Consider the following 25181-nt stretch of genomic DNA (forward strand, 5'->3'; position numbering starts at 1 on the left):
TTGACAGTTACAAGGATGAAGGAAAAGTGATACAGGCAAATGGCATGAGCCTTTTAAAAAGTACATAAGACTTTTTACAGAAGCCAGTTGGAATAATGATTTTGAGTAAAGGAGAGTGTCAACAATGATATTTGGATTTTGAAAGAATAAACAGTCACCACTTGAAAGTGATAAACCTTTTTTGAAGAACCAGGTTTCAGTAATAGCAAAGATGTGGAAGGAATGCTTGGAGAAGAGTTTGGAAATAGAGGCAAGTATGCTGCGTTTAGAGGGGAAGGGGAAGAGGATGGGAATGATGGTGCGGTGGAGTATTACGGCAAATGGCAAGTTGGGAGTGGGCAAGTAGTACTGAGTGGGAAGAGTTACAGGGAGCTGTCACTTTGGATGTTGACTGTGATGAATGCAAAGTTAAGAATTATTGCAGATTTAATCTCAGTGTTTTTGAGGAGTTTGGATTCTGGGTTCAATGATCAGGGGACATGGCTCACTCAGCCTGAGTGAGTAGCTATTGCACTTGCTATAAGTTTTGATAGCTGCACCTATATGGCTTGGAGTTAGGAAGGGGCACGGGTAGTGACGCCAGCAACTAATGACATCAAGGCTAGGGTGAGAGCATAACCTATACTGAGTAATGAACTTTATACACTCAGCCTTACATTCCAGGGATAAATCCAACTTGGTTGTATCTTATCTTTTACATATACTGTTGGAGTCAATTTACTAGTATTTTATTTAAAATTTTTGCACCCATACGAATAAGTGACATTAGCCTGTAGTCTTCCTTTCTCATTTACTTTCCTTGTCTAGTTTTGGTATCAAGATTACCCTAGTTTAATAAAATGAATTCATGATTATTCTCTCTGTTTCTGTTGTCCGGAAAAGCCTATATAAAATGATCTGTTTCTTGTTAGTTTGATAGAATTAACTTGTAAGTACATCTGGACTTTTTTTTTTTTTAATTTTTATTTTTTATTGCATTAAAATTGGGTAGTAACATTATATAGCTTTCAGATGTAAGGACCTTGGTTTGTTGAAGGTAATATTTTATAACTACTTTTCTGGTTTCTTTGCTTGTTACAGGATTCTTCAAACTTTCTATTTTTCTTAAGTCAATTCTGGTAAGTTATATTTTTCCAGAAACTTTTCTATTTTGTCTGTTTTCAAATTTGTTAACATTAAGTTGTTCATTGTGTTTCTTTTTAACCCCAGCCGTCTGTATATATGTTTTTTAAAAATTTGAAATGTTATTTATTTATGCTTCTCCCCTTGCCATCAATCTGGCAGACATTTCTCTCTTCTCTTAGTCTTTTTAATGAACCAACTTTTGACTTTGTGGATTCTATCTATAGATCGAATTTATATTTTATTTATTTCTGCTCGTATCTATTTCTTCATTTTTCTATTACATTGATTTACCTTATTTTTTAACTTATTAAGTTGGATACATTTATTTTTTCTTTCTTTTTTTGTAATTTATATTTTTAAGAATATAATTTTCCCTGATATAGCCTTTTGCTCTATCCCAGAAGTTTTGACGTATTTATTATTTTTCAGTTTTAATAATTTTGAATTTCCAGTATAATTTTATTCCTTGACACAGGAGTTATTTAGTAGTATATGTATACATTTGTCATTAGTAACAAATATATATTTGTTATTAATTTCCACTTAATTGCGTTGTGGTCCTAAAATGTAGTCTGTCTTATAATGTCCTAGTTTTATTAACTTTTGAAAATCTTCTTTGTGTGCTAGAGTGGGAAAAACGGTAAGTTCACTAATGATTGGTTGTAGCGTTTTATGCATGTCCCTTAGCTCAAGCTTGTTAATTGTATGGTTAATATCTACATAAATACTAATTTTTTGTTACTTGATCTATTAAGGGTTGAAAGAACTGTACTGAATTCTCTGATGATGGATTAGTCACTTTCTTCCTGTATTCTATCAATTTGTACTGTGTATATTTTATGACATTTTTTAGGTATATATAAATTTAAAATTGATAGATCTTCCTAGTGAAATGTACCATTTTATCATTATGTAATGACCATTTCTATATTATTAGATGTAATAGTGAATATTAGGTGTAATTTTTTTCTCCTTAAGCTCATTTGTCTGATATTAATTTAATGATACTTGCTTTAAAAAATTATTTGCTTGTTACAGCTTTTTCATCACTTTACTTTCAACTTTTCTGTATTCTTATGCTTTAAATGTATCTCTTTTAAACAGCAAGTACTTGGATTTTTAAGTCTATTTCAAAAATATATTCCTTTAAACTAGTGAGTTTAGGTCAGTTATGTTTCTTGTTACTGTTGTCACATTTGGAACTATTTCTACTTCAAATTTTCACTGTGGAACTGAGAAGAGTAGTAAAATAACTCTAGTTTCAAATGGATAGCAATTCTCTGCTGCTCCACCTCAGGAAAAGTCAAATGGAGATTTAAAATTTCTCCTCATTTCCCCACCAAAATAAAAGCAACAATAAAATAAAATGAAAAATTCCTTTTCTCCTGAAATGCTCAAAGTAGGAAAAATGATGAGCAAAAATGGCATCTGTATTTATTTTTAAGAAAAGGTAAATGTAATGGATAGCCATGGTCTTGTGCTTCTAAACTTCTATGGGACTTAACACAATGTTTTATGTAAGCCTCTAAATCTCTGTAACTCAAGTTACCTGGCAAGTTCAGTTTCAAGTGTGATTATCATTGCCTGTTGAAAGTGCATTAATTTGTTAGAACAGGAACCCTGTAGGGGAGATAATTATGTGTGTCAACAATGAATAAATGACAGACTTTAAAAATGAATTATTGTTTTTGAGATAACATGATTAAATCAAGCTAGTATGTGCTCAGGGATTGGGAGTGGGGAGGGACTCTCTGAGAAATAAAATAGCCTAGAGTGAAACACCTGGTTTTATGAAAACTAATTTTTAGAAGTATATTATGGCAAAAAAGAGCCCGGAAAGATAAAACGACTTTGATACTTGTTATAGCTGAGAGCCTCAATTAAAGATAAAAACCATGTTTTCCTTAAATGCTATTGCCCAAATAAGGAAAATCCATAATTGACAATTGAGATTACTGTATACTTAGCTCTGTTGTCTCTGCCAGAGCTGTGGCCACTGCATTAGTTGTTGAAATTTTAAGACTTACTGAAGCTTCATCTGTATTCCAGGTAACTTTGTTGTTGTTCTTTTTTCTACTGAATTGACATATGGACATGAAATATATTAAAGACAGATCTTCTAATCTTAAAGAATCACAAATTTGGTTGTTAATATATTCTTTGTGTTGGTGACTGCTAGGTAAGGAGTATGATGTAATGAGAAGTGTAGGCATTGGAATTGGGAGGCCCAAGGTTAAGTTCAAGCTCTACATCTTACTAGCTGTATAAACCTGGGCAAGTCACCTAACCAGAAACACTTCAATTTCTCCATCCTCTGTGTTAATTAATTCAATTGTGGGGCAGGGGCGATCCTTTCACAATGTATATGTATATCTAATCATCACATTGTGCACTTTAGGTGTCTTACAATTTTATTTGTCAATTATACCTCAATAAAGCTGAAAAAAAATGTTCTCCATCCTTGAACGGCACGTATTAAAACCATTGCTCTGCCTACCTCATAGGCACTTGTGAGAATCAAATGAGGTAATGTATGTGAAATTGTTATATTTCATAACACACATAAAAATGTTAGCTATGTTATTTGGGATCTCCAAAGCTACTCTTCCACAGCATGGGTGACATTGCCTCCACAGGAATTCTTTAATTATCATGACTTACATTGTGTTTTGCCTTTATACATGTTCCAGAAACTTAATATATAACTTCTTTGTGAAGTGTTTTATTTTCATAACAGGATATACAACCAATGCCTGTGACAAATGTATTTTTTTAAATAGCTGTTCAGAATTTTCTTATTAAAGGCACAAGTGTTATTGAAACAGCATATACATATATATAATTTTTCCAAGTCTAATTGCTGTAAAAAGTAATAACTTTTATTATAAAACCAGCATATCTTTATCTAAATTTATGTCAGTACCATAGTAGTCTTTATAATCTTTTTAGGTTTCAAACTTGCAATTAAAGATCAAACTCTTGAAAATTGACTAGAGAGAGATTGCTGTTAAGTTTATGTTCTTTTGAAAGAATATGTTTTTCTAGTAATTGGAGGTACTGTCTTTCTGCACACACAACCACTTCAACCCTAAAAGTCATACGTCATTAAGAAGAGTGTCTATAGTACTGACCCCGTGGCCGAGTGGTTAAGTTTGTGTGCTCCGCTGCAGGTGGCCCAGTGTTTCATTAGTTCGAATCCTGGGCACGGACATGGCACTGCTCATCAAACCACGCTGATGCACCATCCCACATACCACTACTAGAAGGACCCACAACGAAGAATATACAACTATGTACCAGGGGGCTTTGGGGAGAAAAAGGAAAAAAACAAAATCTTTAAAAGAAAAAAGAAGAGTGTCTATATCCCCAAATGTTATATGTAAAGAATCTTTACAATTATACTTCTTTTTATTTGTCTCACAGATGTTCTAAGAAGACTTTCAATTGCATGGCCTGAGAGCCTTGGGATTCCGTCACCCACCCACCATCCTTTATGGATCATTTTTGTGTCAATGTGAAGTCTGAGAGTCATGGAGCCCAGTTAGAAAATGAGTCAGTGGTCCAGGTGAATGATGATGGATAAATAAACTTCCATCACCATGGAACTCAGGAGACAGAAGGTATATATTTTGTATGTAGAGGTAGGTGGTTCTTGGCTAGGGGTAATTTTACTTTCCAGAGGACACTTGGCAATGTCTGGCAATAGTTTTAGTTGTCTAACTGGGGTATAGGTGCTACTGACATCTAGAGGGTAGAGACGAAGGATACTGCTAAACGTCTTACAATGTATACAACAACTCCCTACAAGAAAGAATTATCTCACCCAAAATGTTAATGGTGGCATCTTTGAACAGCTAAGTATATGATCATAAGTATATTCTGCAATAAATTCAGTTATAAAACTCCTAAAAATTCTGTAGATCTCCTTCTTATTTGTATGTTGTTTATTCTGCATTTTGGTTTTCAGAATTAATTTAACTTATGTTTATTGTGGTTTCTACAGTCAGTTTGGAATGGCAGTTTTTAAGGATCTCTCTTTCAATTCAAATATGTAGAATTCTTAATATGGTCCTTATATAGAGGAATATGAGTGGTGTGTTTGGGATGGATGAATTTCATCCTAACTTTTTCATAAATTAGCTTCTATTTACATAAGCATATCTCTAAGATCTTATATCTAAGTACTATATGCACTATTTTACTTTATATATTTCTATTAGTAATGATAACAATAAAAACTGACATTCGAGTAATACTAATTATGTGACAGGCACTGTTCTATGTAGTTTACACAATTTACTTACTGTTTCCTCATAACAACCCAATGAGGATATGCTATTATTATCCTTATTTTACAGTTGAGGAAACAGGTACAGAGAGGTTAACTAACTTGCCCAAGATTACAAAATTAGTGAGTGGATTCAAACTTAGGAAAGCTGGCACCAGTGCTCAGGATATTAACCACTACTGTTAATATAGACATAGATATAGATAGACATATAGATAGACATATAGATGCATTTATCATCTATTGCTGTTTAAAAGTCTATTTTCTTTACTTTGAAGTCCCTAAGGTCAAGGACACTGCACGGCACATTGCAGCTGATCAATAAATATTTCATTAACAAACGACTGAATGAGTTTCTCACTTTCCAAGATAATTTTTCTATTCCCTAGAAATTTTCCTATTATTTTCATATTTTACAGCTAACATTCTTGTCTTTTCTTTCAAGTCTATTCTAGTTATTATTGTTATGAAACATGTTAAGACATTTTAAAACCTTTCCACTTAAAACTTCATTTTTTTGCTGAGACAAAAATCGTCTCTTCCTCTCCTCCTGTCAAATATAAGAACAGATTAAGTGTTTACATGAGGGGAGTTTATAATCCTGGATTTCTGCAGCAGCAGGTTTCAGATATTCTAGTCAAATCCTGCCTTTTGTCTGACTCTTCCTGATGAGTGTTGCCATCAAAGCTTCATTCTGGCATCCATTAGTCACCAAGTGCTTATTTTGAGAATGGTTGCTATCATCACTTATTCCCTACACAGGTGCCACCTAGTTACTTTTGTTTTGGCAATTATGGGTTAAATACATTCCTGGGTTTAGTCCTGCTTAAGCTTGCTAGCTCTCTATTTTAAATTAAGGCATTATGGGTTATTTCTTATAAGAGTTAAACTTTCATTGAACAGGAATCTTTCAAAGCAATCATTTTTATTCTTCTTTTCCATAGATGAGTCTTTTTTTCACTGTTTCGCTATGCTTTTCTACCCCTGCCCTACAAAACTGCACTACATTGCAGCTAATAATGACGAGTGATGGAAAAGTAATTATATTTTATTCTTAAAATATTGTTCTCTTTGAGATACATGTTTGACTATCATTCCTCACAGCCTTGCCATCATTTTTTTAAGTATTTACTTCCAGTCCATGGAATTAGTGTCAATCTAGAGTTGTTCCACTAAGGAGTTTTAAATTATAACTATCTTGTATAAGGATCCTGTCTTTTGCTATGGTTTTTTAAATTCAGTAATTCCCTAGCAGAGAACTCTGTGTGGGATTAATAAATTTGTTAGCAATTACTGGATAGGAGAAAACATGTTAAAGTATTTTTTTAAAAGCTCCTTATTTTATGTATAATTACCCTGCATGTCTCCCTCCCAGCACTTTTTCTCCTTGTGATGTGTCTAGTATTCATCAACCTAGAAATAGGCCATAGGGCATTTAAAATGCCTTTCCCAGTTCATAAAGAGAAATAGAAAGTGGAATTTTAGATTCATGAGCAGAAACAGCACCTGTTGCAGCAACTAGATGTTAAGGACTGGTCAATGTAAGCTGGCCATAGTTAGGAATTCTGTCTCACCCATCTTTGTATCACCAATATCTAGCACAATTGCAAACCTTCTTTTTCTTTCCCATTCTTTTCCTTCTTTCCTCCTTTTCTCCAGTTGAGACACAGGATTTTTGAGTCTAGGAGAGAGGTAAAGCTAGAAATGTGAATTTGAAAGTGATCTGAATATAAATGGTATATAAGACTGTGGACATGAGGGGATTAGGGTGAGTGTTTAAAGACGAAGTCAGCAAAGGAGACTTATAAGGAATTGTCAGTAGGATAGAAGTCAAGCAAGCAGAGTGTGTTTTCAAAGAAGCCAAAAGAAGTGACACAAAAAGAGAAGAGGTAGTCAGCTCTGATCTATGCTTATAGGAGATAGAATAAAATAGGGAATGAGAATTGGCCACTAAGTTTGACAGGATGACTACAGCTGTAATTAGAGTGCTTGGAACAAAGGCCTGATTGGAGTGGGATGAAAAGAATTCGAAATGAGGAGTAAAGATGATGACTTTAGATACTTCTTTTGAGAGATATGATTGTAAAGGAAAGCAGAGGAGTGAGGGATAGCTGGAAATTTAAAATTATAGGTGGGCATATTTTAAGTAGTGGGCAATTTAAAAACTATTTACAAGCAGTATGAATAATATGACAGAGAGAAAAGGAGAAATAGATGATACAGAGAGAGGGAAAATAATTGCAGGAGAAAAATTACTGTGAGGATGAGAAGGATAGGATCCACAACAGAGCTTGATCAATTGGCCTTAGACAGCTGCATGGTCATTTCTTCCGTTGTCACATCAGTGGAAACAGTGTTTACATGCAGATGCACATTTTAGGTTGGTGACAGAAGGATGAGGTAGGGCTCATCTGATAACTTCTATTTTCTCAATGAGGTATGAGCAAAGTGAAGTGTTTGGATCAGGGAAATAGGGTATAAAAGGTTTAAGAAAAGAAAAGAAGCTATCAAATAGTCTTTTAGGAGAGTGGAGACTAGAACTTGTGACAAGCGTTTGGTTTTAGCATTGGTCCACCGGGGGAAAATGTGCAGACCTGTTTTAAGCACCCTTCTCACAGGAAGCCCATTTTTAGTTACTTATCAAGGACCATGTCTTCAAGGCCAAAATTCAAGCAATCAAGGCCAGATTGCTGCAGCTCTAACTCACCATTATTTTCCACTCTGATTCAGACGCCTAGACATTTCTTTTATCGCACTCTTCAGCTCATTCATGCATTTAAAAACACTTTTCAAATTATATTGTATTTTGCATTTCCATGTGTTTGTGTAGGAGAAGTGTTTTCAAGGGAAATAAAAGTAGAACGTATGCTTCGCTCCTCTTTTTTTGTTTCATTATTTATAAAATGGGAGTAATATTATCTACTTGGAGAATTGTAGTTAAGAATTAGAATGATATGTATAAAATACTGGCCCATCATAGGTCATCAATAAATGATCGTTGTAATTATTGTTACTACAAAATATTATTTTGTCCAAAGAATAAAAAGACCTTGCTTATATTCTGCCTTTTTTCCTAGATAAGGTTAGCTTTTGAAATTGTACTTTTTAAACAAATACTCATTTTTTTCCAGTAATTTTCTTGAGATCATAATGGTTTATAGCCTTGTGTAATTTCGGGTGTGCATTATTATTTATCAATTTCTGAATAGACTTCATCATGTCACTACCAGTAATGTGGCACAATGTTTTTGTTTCTTGTGCATTAGTTTGGTTGCAATGTAAGATGCTTAGTGAATGATAATTTTTTTGTATTCTGGGTTATATAATGTTTTGGGGGCCTGGATTATGTAATATTTGAGAAAAAACAGACTTCAAATAGAAAATTTATTTCCTCATGAGACTTTATTTTTATTACACAAGCAAAGTTATAATTAGTAATATAATTTGAAAAGCCCAAATAATAACACTGAGGAAAAAACAGGGAGTAAAAAAGTCAACACATAACTTGAAGGGGATTTTTAAAAACTGTCACAATGTTATACATATCCTCTGTCTACTAATATGTTGGTGAAGACTATAAGTTTTGTAGTAAAACATTATATCAATTTGAATAACTAAATACTAAGAAATGCTAATCACATAATTTTAGTGTCAATCTGATTTCTTTTCCAAGTTAGAATAGCCATGGCCGTACTTGGTGTTCTCTAAAAGAATATGGATACTACCAAAATCAATGTTCATTGTGTAAAGGAGAAAGGTGAGATATTGACAAACTGAATCTTTATTCAACATCTTCTTCCATGCTGGTCTGCTCTAGGGCATGTATCTCTCTTTCAGGTAGTAACCCATATTCATTTAGGAAAGACTCCACATCCCCAGCAAAAAATTCTTCAGCAAACTGTTCAGCAACACTAAGAAAATTGCTTATGAGTTCCCCACCTTTGTAGACGAGCAGGGTGGGGAGTACGTCTGAGGAAAAGCGATCCCCAGCACCGGTATTTGAAGCTTTTATTTTGCAAAACTTGACCATAGGGTATTCAGCTGCGAGGCATGCTAAGCTACTGTTTAGAGCATCACAGCCCTTAATGCCATCTTCATAAATGTGAACAACGATTGTCGTGATCTTCTGCTCCTTTTCAATGGTTTCTAGGAATTGCTCCCCAGTTTCTAGCTCATACACAAACCCATATCTAGGCCCAAAACTCAGCTTCTGGTGCATATCCTGCATACACTGTCTACGGTATTTACGAAGGCAATTTTCATCTTCTTTGTCTTGGTGGATTAGTTCATATTCTTGAATGCTCATCTGGGAGTAGAGAAAAGAAATGGTAGACATCATTCAGTCAGAAATTCATGTACCTTACACACACCACAGCCGTTCTCAACTCAAGGGGTTTACATTTGCTGTCTTCTACACGCCCTTGCCCCCACTCATGATGTGGGCTTCTCCTTCACCTCCTTCAAGCCTTGTTCAAATGTCACCTTTTTTGATTATGCTACCTAAAAGAATCCCCACCCCATGCTTTCTATTTCTTTTACTAGTTTATTTTTCTTCATAGCAATAAACACTACCTTATATTGTATTATACATTTATTTGTTTAATTGTTTAATAGTTTTTATAAGTGATGTGTTCCACGGGCTCAGGAATTTTGTCTCAGTCGTCACTCTTCAATATCTGGCACATAAAAGGGATTCAGTAATTATTTCATGATTAAATGCATGCATTACTATTTCCGAATATAGTTGAGCCATGAGATGGTTGTGATTTCAGTCAGAAATGTGCCACTTGACTCCCCATCACTTTGGGTGAAAAAACCCTAGCAAGGGCCACTCTGGAGTGACTTTCATTAAAAAAAAAAATGTATACAAACACACACATGCACATGCACACGCATTTAAATGTGTCCCCAACAAATGCCTTTGGACATTAGTGTATCCTCCACAAAAGCTATTGAAAAGATTGTATCTTATCACTTACTGATTTTCTGGAATATGTAGGATGGAATACAAGCAAGACAGCTTTTACTACTATTTGGAGTTTATCAAATTAGCCGAGAGATTAATGCTGGACCAGGAGCATCAGGATCACCTGAGAAGTTCTGGGCACTGCCAATTTTGGGGCACCACCCCAGATCTACTGAATCAGACCTGTAAGGGTGAGGCCGAGTGTGCCATGTCTAAACAAGCCCTCCAGGTGTTCTTATCCACTGGCTTAGGCTAGAGAAAAGACCTAACTTCTATCTTCCAAGACAGCTACTTTTCACTACAGCTGGCATATAAAATTACCTGTGGAACCTTTCTTCATAGCTATACCATAGTTAACTTATTCAATAAAATGTTGAACACCCTTAAAGACAAAAAGATATAAGGGAGCAAAGATGGGACATAGTATGGTTAAGAGAAGTGGAGCAGCCCAGAACCATGGAAGTTGGACGGCTCCCTGGGGGGATCAGCTGCCACTGATTTATCAAGTAGCAACTGCTGACAATTTTTAAAGTAGAGAACCAAGAAGGCAAGAAATTAGTATTTATGGAAAACCTATGTTTTAGGCACTTTACATAGATTATTTTACTTAATCCTCACAACAAACCTATGAAGTAGGTACTTTGACTCTCATTTTGCAGAAGATACTAAGATTCAGGTTAAGTAGAAATATCTGGTGCTTTTACTACTTCCTTTTGTTTCTGCCTCACATTTATTTTTCTAATGTCCTCTTTCTTTTTCTTATATTATTTTTTCTGCTTTAAGATTATGGTCCCAATTCAATTTCTTTTAACGCTAAAAATTGTTAAATGTTTCGTATAATTTTTAAGTTGCTGCCATTCTTCTGTTAATTTAATAGGCTGAACTATACAGATATTAATTTACACATGCATTTGAGCATTCTTATGAAAACTTCTTCCATTCACATAATCAGGCAGCTAGACATTTAGGTGTTCAGATGCATTTCTAAAGCTTAACCGTAGAACGATAGCTTTAATAATTATAATGCCTCTCATTTGTATAGCATTTTACATGTTTCCAAACACTTTTCACATTTATTTTCTCTTCTTCTCTTCACATCACTTTAAAACAAATGGAGGAGATTTTGTTACAATTCCTCAGATGGGAAAATTCAATTGTTTCACCACTCTAATATTCTGAGATAATCTCTATTAACATTTTAGAGATCACCTTTAACGTATCTCTTTATGCACATAGGCATACGTATTATATGACAAGTAAATAAGTGAGATTTTTTTTCTGAATACTGCTTTAAAAAAAAAATCATGGATGAGGCCTGGCCCTGTGGCCAACTGGTTAAAGTTCAGTACACTCTGCTTTGGCAGCCCAGGTTTGCAGGTTTGGATCCCAGTGGGAGACCCACTCCACTCGTCAGCCATGCTGTGGAGGCATCCCATGTACAAAATAGGGGAAGATTGGCACAGATATTAGCTCAGGGTGAATCTTCCTCACCAGCAAAAAAAATCATGGATATGTTTTTAAAAAAAGTGTGGCTTATTCTGCTTACTTTCTCCCTCCTCCTTGCAAAGTGGAAGTTGAGAACTCTCAACCTATCCCACTCTTCCAAATAAATGATATTCTCAACTTAGTGAGAATCTTTCCATACCTTTCTACATACATGCTCATATAATCACATAAGCATAATAACATATTCAGTGGGGTATTTTTTTCATTGCTGTAGAAAATGGGATCATATATGTAATTTAACATTCTCTGTATCTTGCTTTCTTATAGTGTGGAACTGCCTCTAAGTCAACTCATGCATTTGTAACTCGTTCTTTAATAGCTGCCACATATTTCTTAGTATGGAATGCCTTCATAGGCATTGACTTCATTTCTACTTTTTTTTTTTGCCAGTACAAACAATACTGTAATAAATATCTTTGAAATGTGTCTGTATTTTATAATGTTTCTAAAGTGATTCTTTAGAGTTATTTACACTAAAAACACATTGTAAATTATTTACTATTGGTTTTTCCTTATCTTACCTTTCTGCTGAATCTTTCTTTTGAGTCTTTGTCATCTCTGCTCTGAGGAGAGGACATTTGTTTGAGAATCTCCTTCTTGCAAGGTGGAATTGAATCACTATCTTCACTCTCTAATTTAAACTTTCTCCAATCATTTATTACTCCTTTGGGTCCTGGAATAAAATTAAAAATAAATTGTTTCCCTTTTTATTTTTAAAGGGCTACTTATACAACTGAAATTTGTGTATGTATCACCATGGAAATAGACTTGTCATCTTCTGCATCAGAAACAAACATCTTGTTTGGGCTAGAAATTTCTAACTGCCCTGCTCGTAAAAATGTTCTCCCACATTAGTCTTGTTAAATGGGTTTTGGCAAAGAATGTTTCTGAAACATCTGCATTAATGAAAATACAAATTATGCACTTTGAATTATTGGCAAAATTTGGGAGTAAAGATATTTAAAAATTAGAGTATACAGAGAAAACTAGAATTTTAGAAAATAGCATTTTTATTCAAGAAGAAGCTTCAGCAATAAACTAAAATTGGCACCACACTATTAACAAAGGAAACTAGGATTGTTGAGGAAGCAAATTGAAATGCTATCAAGTTTCAGAAAACAACAGTAACAATAGCACATGAAAAACAACCAGTGAGAAGGAGGCCTGACCTCAATTAACAAAACTAAAATGGCTTTAAGAAAATTGTAACATAATCATTCAATTCCTTCTAAGATTCTAAGAGTCTTTTACAAATATAGAAAGAGTGGGATTTGCATATTTAAGAAAATTAGTTAAATCAAGGATGATCCAGCCATAATTCTGATGTTCAATTGCCTTGATAAATAATAATAATGCTTGGAGGAAGGTCTAAATTCTTGAAAATATGCAGTTTTAAATATTCTTCACTAAAGCTTAACCATATCCATACTTTAATATTGCATTATATTTGTGGGTGTAGTCTCTCTCCTACATATTACCTAATAATTTTTAACTTATATAATATATAATTTTAAGATAAATTTATGTATATTAATTATATTCAGCTAATCAATTTTTTTGTTTACTTGTGTAGTTTTTGTCTTCTAGATATTTCCACATATACAAAATATGCATGTGTAAAGCATGTGTTTATGTGTGTAGAAAATAGAATCTTTTTTTATTCCTGTTTTTTGCAAATGGTAGTATATTATACACACTTTTCCTCACCTTGTCTTTCCTCTTACTTCATTATATATCTTAGAGATTTTTTCACATGCATACGTAAAGAGATTCCTTCTTTCTTTAAAAATGGACGCGTGGTATTCCATTGTGTAGACATTAATTTACTTAGTTTCTTATTGATGTACATTGTTGCTTCCACTTTTTTCCTATGGCATATAATTCTGAGTGAAGAACCTTGCACGTACATTTTTTTCTATCTGTGCAGGTCTATCTATAGGTTATGGTAATAAAATTGTTTGGTCAAAGAGTATATACATTTCTAATTTTGATATCGCTAAACTGCCCTTACAGAGGTTGTACCAATTTACACTCCTACCAGTTATGTATAAGGATGTCTCTTTCCAAAATGTATTATTAAACTTTTTTACTTTTGCACACTTTTGCAACTATAGTTCTAACTTTGTAAGTGCCATTTGTTTTTTCTGTGAATAGTTTGTTCTGTCTTTTGCCCATTGTTCCATTTGGTTGTTGGGTTTTTTTCTTATTGATTTGTTGGAGCTTTTAGTATGTATTAGGAAATTAACCCTTTGTCTGTCAATTGAGTTGCAAAGGTTTTCCTCAATTTGTTAAATGCTTTTTGGATTTTTTTCCTAGATGATTTTTAACAGACAGCAGATGTTTCCTTCCTCCCTTCTTTCCTTCTTCCATTTCTATAGCTGAATTTATCAATCTTCCTTTATAGTTTCTTGGTTTTGTGTTATACTTAGAAAGATATTCCTCACACTGCCATCATAAAATGAATTCCCATGCATTTTGTCTAGTACTCAGATGAGTTCGTTCAAACTTCTGGCTAAATTTAAAGGTTCCAATTCATATTATTAAAAGAGAGAAGGAAATGTTAGTCAAGATTCAATAGAGTTAAGAGAAACCTGATTTTAAAAACGTAAGCCATGCCGTTTGACTTTTAAAGTCTCAGTAGTGGTATATAGATAGCTACACACAATTTAACAGATTAAGAAAACAAGCTCTCGATGAAATGAATTGAAGTCTTAGGTTTTCTGGAGGAATATCGAAATCCATTTGATTTAAGAATGTTGTATCGCTCCCCTTATTTTTTTCAGATTCAAAAAATTAAAATTAAAAACTCAATTTGTTTATTTTCCTTTTGGTTTATTTTGTTTACGATTGTGAGGAAAGTCCATAGTGTTGGGAATGAGGAGAGAGGAAAGTGGCTTAATTATAGTGTAGATAGAGAGGTCATGTGATAGATGGACAAGAGGAAATTTTCAATAATCAGTGGTTTTCTTATTCTTTGACATCTAAATAAAACTGTTTTAAGAGTATCTGATTTCAAATTAATTTACCCACTCAAATATTTTTCAGATGATTCTGTTAAATCATTCAAAGATATTACTTAAATTTTAACTGGATAGTAGCCATAAGAAAATTAGAGATCTCTGGATTTAATTTTAATTTAGCAGTGACTTTTTTCTTCTAGCTTTGCTTACCTGTATGTGTGGCCTGTCCTTCGAAGTCTTCCTCCAAGCTTTGTCTTCTGGCTTCTTCCATTTTAGGGGTTGGATTTCATATAATCTATAGGAGGAACAAAGAAGTAATGATGATAGATGAATTCTAGGATACAAAGACATATATACATGTATATATATACACACACACGCATACATGTATATACTCCTGTTGCCGGGTTCCGTGGTAGGTTAAGGGTTATCACTAAGTGATGAAATGTTTAGAATGTTTCTGTCTACATCATAAAACAGCATTAATTTAATACTTATATTATTAAAGATTTCTGAACCTAAGGATTTTACGTAAGTCATAGTTTGTTTTTCTTTTACTTAAAAAGCCTTCAGTTTAGGTCTGTGTACTTAGTGAACATTTTTTATTCACCTTTTAAATTTTTTTATTACTGTTAGTTACCAAATTTCATAAAATTATATCCCAATATTTTATATAATAAAAATGTTTTAATAATTATATACTACTTACAGTGTAATATTTTTCTTTTTTATTACTTTTATTTACCTAATTTCATAAAATTACATCCAAATATTTTATATAAGAATGTTTTAATTATTAATAGTTATATACTTACTATGAATACTTACTATGTGCCAGTCATTGTTCCAATTATTCTATGTGTCAAAATAATTTAATTCTCACACAGACATATGTGCCAGGGACAGTTGTGAATGCCATTTTACAACTGAGGAAGCTGAAGGACAGGGGATTTAAGTTTCTTGCCCAAGATCACATAGTAAGTAGCAGAACAAAGATTTGAATCTAGATTTGATTTTAGAGCCAAATCGTAAACTATTACACCATTTGGAAGTTACCATACTATAATAGAGTCATTTTTCTCGATCTAGTTGGACAAATCCAGCTTCTAAATTGGCCTTAAACAATGATGATCTAAGGAACAGTCTTATGATAAATCTACCACCACAACCTCTTTCCATACCATAAAGCAAGTTTTGGTGATGTTATCCACCAATCAAATGAAAAACTACAGAATTTTGAGAAGCTAAAATACATCACGAAATCTACCAAAAGCACATGAAGTTTTATTCATAGGAAACTCCTTGATGCCCTCATGTAGAATGTATTTGTTCTTGGTTCACACTAAATCTAAGCTATTTATTTTTCCATTATCTGGAAAACTCTATTATTATTTATACTAGCATATTGCCTATGGGGTCCACAGAGTTGTGATTTTCTTGAAATTTCCAAGTCAGGGAGGATATACTGATATATATCTTTTTACTCTTCCTTCTTCCTCCACCTTTTCCCCTTTGCCTCTTTCGAAGTCAGTTTTAAGCAATGATATCGTCCAGCTTGTGCTTTGATTCCATCTTAGTTTTTTACTGATTTGCACTTCAGCCTTGGACTTGGTCTGTTTGGTGCTTTCCCAAGGCACAGAATGGTAAACCAGAAATCTTTGTCTTGATTCCTTTTTACTTTGACTTCTGCTCCCAACATTTGGACTGGTCTCATAATTTTATTGTTTCCCTCACGACAATCCCTACCTGGAATCACTAGAGGTCAAATGTCTTTGCCAATTTGATTTTACTTCCTTGAACAAGAAAAGGGTTTTAAGAAAAGTCTGTCAAGCGAATAACAATCCATTCTCCAATATTTATGTTAAGTAGAAGTGCAATGAAGAATATTGAATTTAAATGGACTTAGTAATGAGAAAGAATAAAGGAAAAGGGAATAAAGGAAAATGGAAATAAGTAAATGTTGGACAAGAGAAGCTACTTAATTGCTTACTGAAATTATTTAAAAATAATTTTTGCATCTAAGAAAAATGAATATTATTAATTTGCTTCAAGAGAAGACTAAAGAACAAAGTAATGGAAACTTATTTGATAACTTCAATAGCTGCTTAGTCCCTAGGAAAGTGGACACTCAGCCAGTCTTTTTTGTTTTGCAAGAGTAGATAGTTAATTTAGCATAGCTACTATTCAAAATAAATATACATAAGGTTTAAGAAAATCTAAAAATAATTTCATTTCAGATGTTGAAGAGACAGAAGCATAGCTTGCTTCCTGACTTGCTTCGTGCCAATGTATTTGGAAATCTGATGAAGAAAAAAATTTCATTTTTCAAAAAGGCTTTTGCCAATTTCAAATACTCTTTTTACTGAAAAGGTAATCCAGTTACTTGGGAAAAAACCTGATTCATTGATTAATGTATGTGATATTAGTATATGTCAAGAATAGACTATGTGCTAGGCATTTCCCTGGGCTCTAAATTACAAAAACAACACTCATCCAGTATGGCACTCACAAATACTAAGACATGTCAGCTGAGTTGCCTAGTTAGTAAAGACAGAGTCCATCCTTACCTAATGCCTTCATTTGAGTTAGGGCACAAAGATTGGTGAAATTTACTACTGTTTACTACTAGGAGAACCTGTGAACAGAGACAGAAATTGGAAGAAAAATCTTGACACATGGAGCATATTGCTTGCACTGCTTGAAGACACTAGAGGAAGACACAAGTTGAGTGTAATTAGCTGTTGATATATTTGATATATCCTGTTAATATCCCCTGTCATCAACTCACTCTCAAATATTATTGTTCAAATAATTTATCTTCTTCAGTATTTGCATTAGTATCCTAGAATTAATCGAATTAGTACTTGGAAGGTGCTTAGATCCTGACACATAGTAAGTGTTATGTGAGTTTGCAAAATAAAGTAAAAATATATCTTTTATGTTTGTATATACAATATAAAAGTCATTTAAAAAATATGATCAACATTTGGTTTGCAATGGTATTATTAGTGGTTAAAAAAATACCATGTCTGCTTTAGGTTAAAGGATTCAAAATAACAATAGGATTATTACAAGACTTTGGGTGATAGTAAACTCATCTGTGTGTGATTTGAAATTGGTGATAAAGTAGGGCAAGAAGATAAAAAAACTGCTACCTTCACCAATATTTACTGTGGTTCAAGAGTTACTTTATTTTCCATCTTACGTATTGTAAAAATCTGTGATGTTGTTCTTTTGTGATTTTAGACAGTTATAATATTGTTTCAATTAATAAAAACTGTTAATTTTTGGATGACCTCTGACAGAATATCATTCATTCAAAAGGGTACTACCAAACTCTTCAAAATAAAAGTAAAAAGGTAATATTGGCTGAGAAATATAGTTTAAAATATAGTTCTATCAAGTTAAGGTTTTATTTTCCTCTTAATTTGGGATTTTTATAGTAATTTAAAACAATGACTTATATGGGATAACATTTCTCAGACTTTGTCCTCAAAACTTTAACACCTTCCAACCGTAGTTTAATAATTACTAAAAAATAAAATGAGACAATTTTAATCAATTCTGCTTATAGTTCCTGTTTCACACATAATAGTGATGATCTAGAGTAGAAAAGGAGTGAGTAAAGTTCTTAAACATTAGTTTTAAAGGACTCTTTAAAAAAACCCAAATCCACCCCTAAAATATTTCATTATCAACATTATCCTTGTTCACATGATACTGTGATGACATTTGTTAATCATTTCAAATATGTTGATCTAATCTAATCAGAATATCTAGTTTAGGATTGACTTGTAGATTCTCAGTGTTCCTGAACTAGAACTGTTGTAGTTGACTGGTAAATTTTCAAATAACGGGATCATCTCATCTCTGTACCCTAGACTGACTTCTCTCCTAGCATCCGCAACAATTTCTAAGACTTATGTTTACAGGTCTTTTTCTCCACTACTGTAAGTTCTTTGAGGACAGAGTTTTTATTTGTCATTGTCTTACTTCTTATAATTGTTTCACATGTTATAAAAACTACACAAATGATAGGAGCAATTTATAAAGTACCTACTGTGTTCCAGGTACTTTATATACACTATTTTTAATTCTCACAAGACTATTATCCCTATTTTTCAGATGTGGATTTTCAGGCTCGGAGAGATTAAGTGAGTTGCAGAAGCTCAGAGAGGTAGTATGGATTTCGTAGAGGCAAGTTTCAAATTCAGGTTTCTCTTACTCTGAAATCTCCAAAATTCTTGTTTTTTTTCCACTGTGCCATCACCTCTTCAGTAAAATACTTAATGAATGCATCAATTATCAAAACAAACCAACCTAATTTTTGTATAAATATTAAAACCAAGATAAGGATATGGAAAATAACAAATCAATAAGTCACCACGTCCCTAAATTCCTTGAGATAGTACTTATTTGAGTGACATATTTCTCTATTAGGAATTAAACTTCATTAGTTTATACTGAATGTAATAGAAAAGTCTGTTAATTTCAAGTTATCTGAATTAATTCTGAATGACTGCTAATGGCTCTGGAAAGTTAATACAAAGGAGAATATGGCTTTGCCTGCTGTTGGTTCTTGACAATCATACATATTGATTGAGAATTTATCATCAGTCCTATGTCTCTGGATCATTTATAAAAGCAAGTGTAATAGGCAATATATATCATTTATGTATCAAAATAAAATTAGGAAATGCTCTTTATAGAACTACTCTTGCATGTGTAGCAAAATTATGGAAACCTTACCCTGAGCTTTGTGTGGAGATTTCTGCAGCAAAGTGAGATATTTCACTCATGGGCTCACATCAACCACTTAAAAGAATTAATTCTATACTTAAATTCTATACTTAATTCTATACTTTTATATCTATACTTATATATTTAATTGTATACTTAAATACTACACTTAAAAGAATAGTAATTGAATTTTTAAATGTAATCGAAGTAACAATTTTATGGCTGCAGCAATCTTTAAGATCAATTTCTAAAATTAAGCCTATTTTCTTTGTCCCATTATTATGTAGCCTATTTTATATAAAAATCTTCTCAATGTGTGGTTTATCTTTCAAAACTGACATTTCAGTCTTTCAAACTTTCTGCCACTTTTCTATTTGTCAAAAATCACATAAAACACAGTTTCCTGGTACATTAGTCTGCTTGGGCTGCTGTAACAAAATGCTACAGACTTCGGTGCGTAGACAACAGAAATTTATTTTCTCACGGTTCTGTGGGCTAGCAGTCCCAGATCAAGGCCTGGCAGGGTTGGTGTCTGGTGAACCTTCTCTTGCTGGCTTGCAGCCAGCCGCCTTCTCACTGTGTCCTTACATGGTGGAGAGAGAGGAGGCTCTCTGGTGTCTTTGCTTATTAGGACACTAATCCTATGGATCAGGGCGCTACCCTTATGACCTCGTTAAACCATTAATTACTTCCTTATATTAATTACTATCTGAAAATACCATCACATTTAGGGTTAGGTCATCAACATACGAATTTGGGGGTACACAGTTCAGTCCATAGCACCTGGCTCTGACTTTTGTAAGGAATTATCTAAATTATGTAGATGCTGGCTACCATTTCTGTGCTCTGGGCCTATATAACCTGCCTTTTCCTTAATTTCTAAAGCTTTGGAGCCTCTGGAATTCTCAGGGTTCCCCATCTATGCTCTAAGAATTGCAGTTGGGGAAAAGAGGCATACCTAGGATTAACTTGTCCATTTTTTGGATCCTTCACTAGTTCTTTGCCTGCTTCTGGACCCTATTGCTGGGATACCACAGAAGGTCCTACAAAAATATAGGCCAGAAAGCCCCTACATGTCAGGTTATACAAATGCCAGTTATTTCCTTGGCTAGTCACTGGGTGGTTCTGATGTCCTAAGGAAAATATTGGTGTCCTATACTAACTGCAATAGAATCTAGACTATTGCTCTAAAACTGTAAATCAGGAGAGTGATACATAGACATTGGATAGAGTATATGGGTTCACCTTAGTCTAGGTTAGATGAAGTAACTAGTAGTACACCCAAGAATACATCATATAGCAATATTTTCTGCACAGAGGAAAAAAAGTTGTTTTAAGCATTTCAATAACTGTTATTTTCCATTGAGAAATAAAAGGTGTAAGTGCCAGGGAGAAAAAAGCTCACTAGAAGTATTCTGTTTTATTTAGTAGTGCTGAGGTTCAGGTAAATGTTTTCATTCCTTTTTTTAAATTTTTAATTGTAGTTAAAGGTTTTACATGCCATATTCTGATACTGGTTTCGCTGAGTACAAAGTGAAGACGTTACACAACCAAACGTTAAAATTACCTCTCTACCCGTGACATGCATGACATCTTTCCATGGACATAATGCAGAAAATAGAGAGCATTGAAGTGGATCCAATGTAAAATTTTCAAAATAAGATAATTTTTTTTGTTGTGCAATTTAAAACAAATAATCTTCCTTCTCTTTTATACCTGAATGCATATGTTTCCTTCTGGAAACACGTGGAGTAGGAAGCTGTTTCAGAGAAGTTACTGTACTAAAATGACTTTATTGTGTCTGAACATGATTAACCATGGGATATAAATAACTGACTGGGAATCACATACTGAAGTGCTTGATTAAAATAGTTCTTTAACTCAACTAAAGTAGAATTTAGCAAATTATCTACCTTTAAGGCATACTTGGAATATATTGTATTATTGGATGGCTGAAACCAAGCAAAACTGCGAGGTGGAGAAAAATCTATAGAAATTCTGCTTCACCTTCACTTTTAATAGAAACTTGGATTCTGTGTCTTGGTCTGTGCTCCATAGGGTATCGCACTGTATGCTGCTCACTTTTGCAGGGCTTCATGTGCTATCCTTTTCCACCTCTGAACGTACATCTCCTTAGATCTCTGCTCTGCTGTGTTTTCCAAGGTGACTGCGAGCTAATCTGATCAACTAAACCAGGCTAATGTTCTCACCAGTGCTAATATATTTACGTCAGACGTTTTAACCCCTGCCATGACTGTCTTCCCCAGTGTCACATTGGGCTCCTGTAGAAAACGGTTCTGCTTTTTCTTTCTTAATAAAAAAAGTGATTAGTGGTGGGAATTTCTCATCAGTAAGGTCTGACAGCACCATGTCAGATCTTGGGAGTTATTACTGAGCTTGTGGAGCCCTCCATTGTCTCTCAAATCATAAAGGTAGCTCTAATGATTTCACCCAAACTGTAATTTCCTCTTTCTTTACCCTACCCCACTATTTTATTTAGTGACTTTGAGAACTAGAGATTTTTAGTAAGAGGAATGTGGTCTTAGGTTTAATATCAATATTGAGAGGATTTTATGCCTCATAATATATCAGTTAATTTCTCAAAGTGCTAATTGATGTTTATATGACTTCTCCTTCAAGGAAAAACTAAGATTCTTGTGGGCAGGAACCATGTATTACATTGCTTGCAAGTGGGAGGACAGCATAATGGTTAATATATACACACTTGGGTTCAAATCTAGCTCTGCCAGTTATTGGCTGTGTCACCTTGAGCAAATCACTAAAACTCTCTGTGCTTTAATTTTCTTATCTGTGAAATTGGAGTAATAATAATGTTGACTTCAAAAGGCTGTGTGAAGATTAAATGATATAAAACGTATTATGTAAACTCGACATTATTTTGTGGTAGAAACAATAGTTATTGATTGAAAATGATAAGTAATAAAAATTTAAAATACTAAAACCAAATATTTAAAATTAATAATAGATGTAGTCAAACTAATCTAAGTTTTATTAAGGAATAAATACATATATGCACTGCTTGTGCCTAATTAACTCCCCACCCAAAGAATATATATGCGTGTGTACATAGTCACATATATTATACATTTATCTCAAAACTGTTTTATATTCTCCTATCTCATTACTGACTAAGGTCCTTTATCATAATACTGTGATTTGCTTCTAGTAAGGTCTGTTTGCTACAAGGCATTTAAGAATCTGAAACCTGAAGGGGAGATTAATTTGGAGTCATGAAATATAGGCTAATAAAATGTACATGAAATGTCTGGATAATAATAGTAAAAAGATTTTCTGAAGATGTGTGTATAAGTGGAAAATGGGCGGTGAAGATGTAATTTGAATGTAACATACTTGTTTTCCAATGAATTTACTTTTCTACCTATGATTTTACGAATCCTAAGTGATTTTCTGTTTGGTTTTCCTTTTAGCGTTTATGTCATAGAGGTTTATATATGTTTTCTGAATTTCAGTTGTCTAATGGAGTAGGATTTTGCAGAGACAAGTAACAACATTCAAGGATTTCTGTTGCCATCTTTTGTCATTCTAGTTGTTAATTTGGGGGTAGGTCAACTTTTACGTTTTTGTATCATAATGAGTTGTCTTTAAAAATAAATCCCCAGAAGCATGAGTGGACTATAGGACACACTATCCTCAAAATGGCTGTAACAAATAAATGCTAGGCAAATGGTTGGCACTAAGCAAATGTTAGTTTTCTTTCTTGTACATATAAAACACACTTTGATGCTATTAAAAACATCCCTTACTTTACTTTTCCCCTCTCTAGTATCTAAAGTGCATAACTTTGATAGAAGAATTGTGATAGAAACTTTGATATGAGACATTGCAGAGCAGATATAATATTTTCTTAGCTTCTACCCTTCTCAAATAATTTTACTTTTTCAACAAATCAGGCTGGGCAGATGGGAGAAGTAGGGAGCCTTTTAAACAATTTGTATGTCAGGAATGCATAACAAATACCAATCCTCTGTTTGTCAATCAGTATTATCAGTAAAAACTATTCTTGGAAAATATGAACTTTCAAATTATAACTGAATTCTTTCTTCTAATAAAAGAAAAAGATATTAACCTATCCAGGTTTGCTCTTACTACATACAGATATTATCTTACTTATTGTAAGAAAACAGAAATGTCAGTATCTTGCAGAAAATTCAGAGCAGATATCTTGTTTTGAATATCTCTCTGTCTTGTAAATTCCAGCACATTTTGTTTGAATTCCGTTAAAGACATTGTCATGAATGGTTCATATATATTTTGATAGTAACATATAATATCAAATCCAGTCTATAAACATTATATTTAGACAAAAATTTCCATGATGAGTTAGATGATCTCTAAAATTTTTTTCTAGCTTTAATATTAGGTGATTCTAACTACCATGTATAATGGTCAAAAATATATATATTTAAAATAAATTCTATAATTACAAGCTATTTTTTCAGTTCATAAAAATATTTTGTGACAAAACCTGGGAAAACCCTACCTCATTCATTTTCATGATGAAAACTGTAAGGCTTATTATTATCACCTCTATGGGAGAGAAATAGAAGAAAAATAAACAATTGAAAGAAAAATTTTACCTAATTTAGAAAATATCAACAAACTGTTTGTATTCTTTTACTTTAAAACATTGTTTTCTGTCCCATTAAATTTTTGACATAATCTTCTGAAACAGACATTATTATCCCACTTTAAAGATTAAAAAAACGAAAAACACACAAAAATACAAAATTAAGAAAAAAGCCCAAGGACACACAACTGGTTAAGTGTTTGGGTGAGAGGTCTGAGTGCTTTAGTACAGAATGTAATATGCCCTTTCACAGATTGGGAGTCAAATTTTCAAATACAAAGTACAAGGAATCATCATTTCTTTCCTTTAGTTATCCCTTCACTCAAAGGGAGTATTGAAAAATTTTGAATTTCAAAATTAATTCTCTATTCATGGTTTTATTTTAACTTTCTAGAAAATCAGACTCCAAATTCCATGTTTGCCCTGAATTTACATTGGTGATGATAACCTGTGCAAATCACTTTAGGAGGAAAAGATACACAGTATTTAATTGTCTTTAGAATAGATAAATCCTTAGTCAGTGTTACTTTGAAATAATTTAAAACAACACACAATGATAAATAAACAGTGAAATCATTATTCTTTCCCCTAAGGTAAAATTTTTTAAATTATATTATTAAGAAGGACTCACAGTTTGGTTCTCTGTTCCCGGTGTCCTTGATTATGTTCCTGTCTACTGTCTACTGAACTCCCCTTGAGCTTGGACAGATTTAAGCTCAGATTTAAGCTCCCTGGATATTGATGACCCTGGCAGAAATAGCTCTGAACAAGTAATAGGATTGACATAAGAGAATTAACAAAGCCTATTCATTAACAGTAAGGCAAAACCAAACAAATAAACTAAAAAAATCAAAGAACTTGAAATCCTTATTTTGTGTCATTCTTTGTCCACTTATTTTATGTTATTCGAGAAAAAAATTTTCTCTCTTTCCAGCATGGACTGATATCTGTTCTCAGAAAGTCGCTTGCCATTTTCTGAATGAAAAT

General features: G+C 33.2%; 1 protein-coding gene and 1 long non-coding RNA gene across 3 annotated transcripts; one reads left to right on the forward strand and one right to left on the reverse strand.

The window, feature by feature from the left end:
* The first annotated feature begins 1079 nt into the window (after positions 1–1079).
* LOC139078909 (uncharacterized) lies at positions 1080–8811 on the forward strand. The gene is made up of 2 exons (XR_011532097.1): positions 1080–1118; positions 4549–8811. It is a non-coding gene; the product is annotated as an uncharacterized lncRNA (long non-coding RNA).
* On the reverse strand, positions 8796–24890 carry PDC (phosducin). Of its 2 annotated transcripts, none has more exons than XM_008514078.2 (4): positions 24826–24890; positions 15056–15140; positions 12407–12558; positions 8796–9719 (listed from the first exon to the last, which is right to left on the reverse strand). In XM_008514078.2, exons 2-4 carry the CDS (start codon positions 15114–15116, stop codon positions 9195–9197), a joined length of 738 nt encoding a protein of 245 aa, XP_008512300.1. In that variant the 5' UTR covers positions 15117–15140; positions 24826–24890; the 3' UTR covers positions 8796–9194. The 2 variants fall into 2 exon arrangements, with proteins under 2 accessions (XP_008512300.1, XP_070447267.1); XM_070591166.1 differs by lacking the exon at positions 24826–24890 and adding an exon at positions 15231–15296.
* Positions 24891–25181: the final 291 nt, after the last annotated feature.

The sequence above is a fragment of the Equus przewalskii genome, chromosome 23 (assembly GCF_037783145.1).
Source record: "Equus przewalskii isolate Varuska chromosome 23, EquPr2, whole genome shotgun sequence".
Classification (NCBI taxonomy): domain Eukaryota; kingdom Metazoa; phylum Chordata; class Mammalia; order Perissodactyla; family Equidae; genus Equus; species Equus przewalskii.

What these genes read in the sequence shown, in the direction of transcription:
- PDC (XM_008514078.2), bottom strand. Translation starts at nt 15,116, where the DNA reads ATGGAAGAAGCCAGAAGACAAAGCTTGGAGGAAGACTTCGAAGGACAG. An exon ending in AGGACAGGCCACACATACAG is followed by an intron (nt 12,559 to 15,055) that starts GTAAGCAAAGCT and finishes ATTTTATTCCAG; the next exon opens with GACCCAAAGGAGTAATAAAT. An exon ending in AAGAAAGATTCAGCAGAAAG is followed by an intron (nt 9,720 to 12,406) that starts GTAAGATAAGGA and finishes CTCTACTCCCAG; the next exon opens with ATGAGCATTCAAGAATATGA.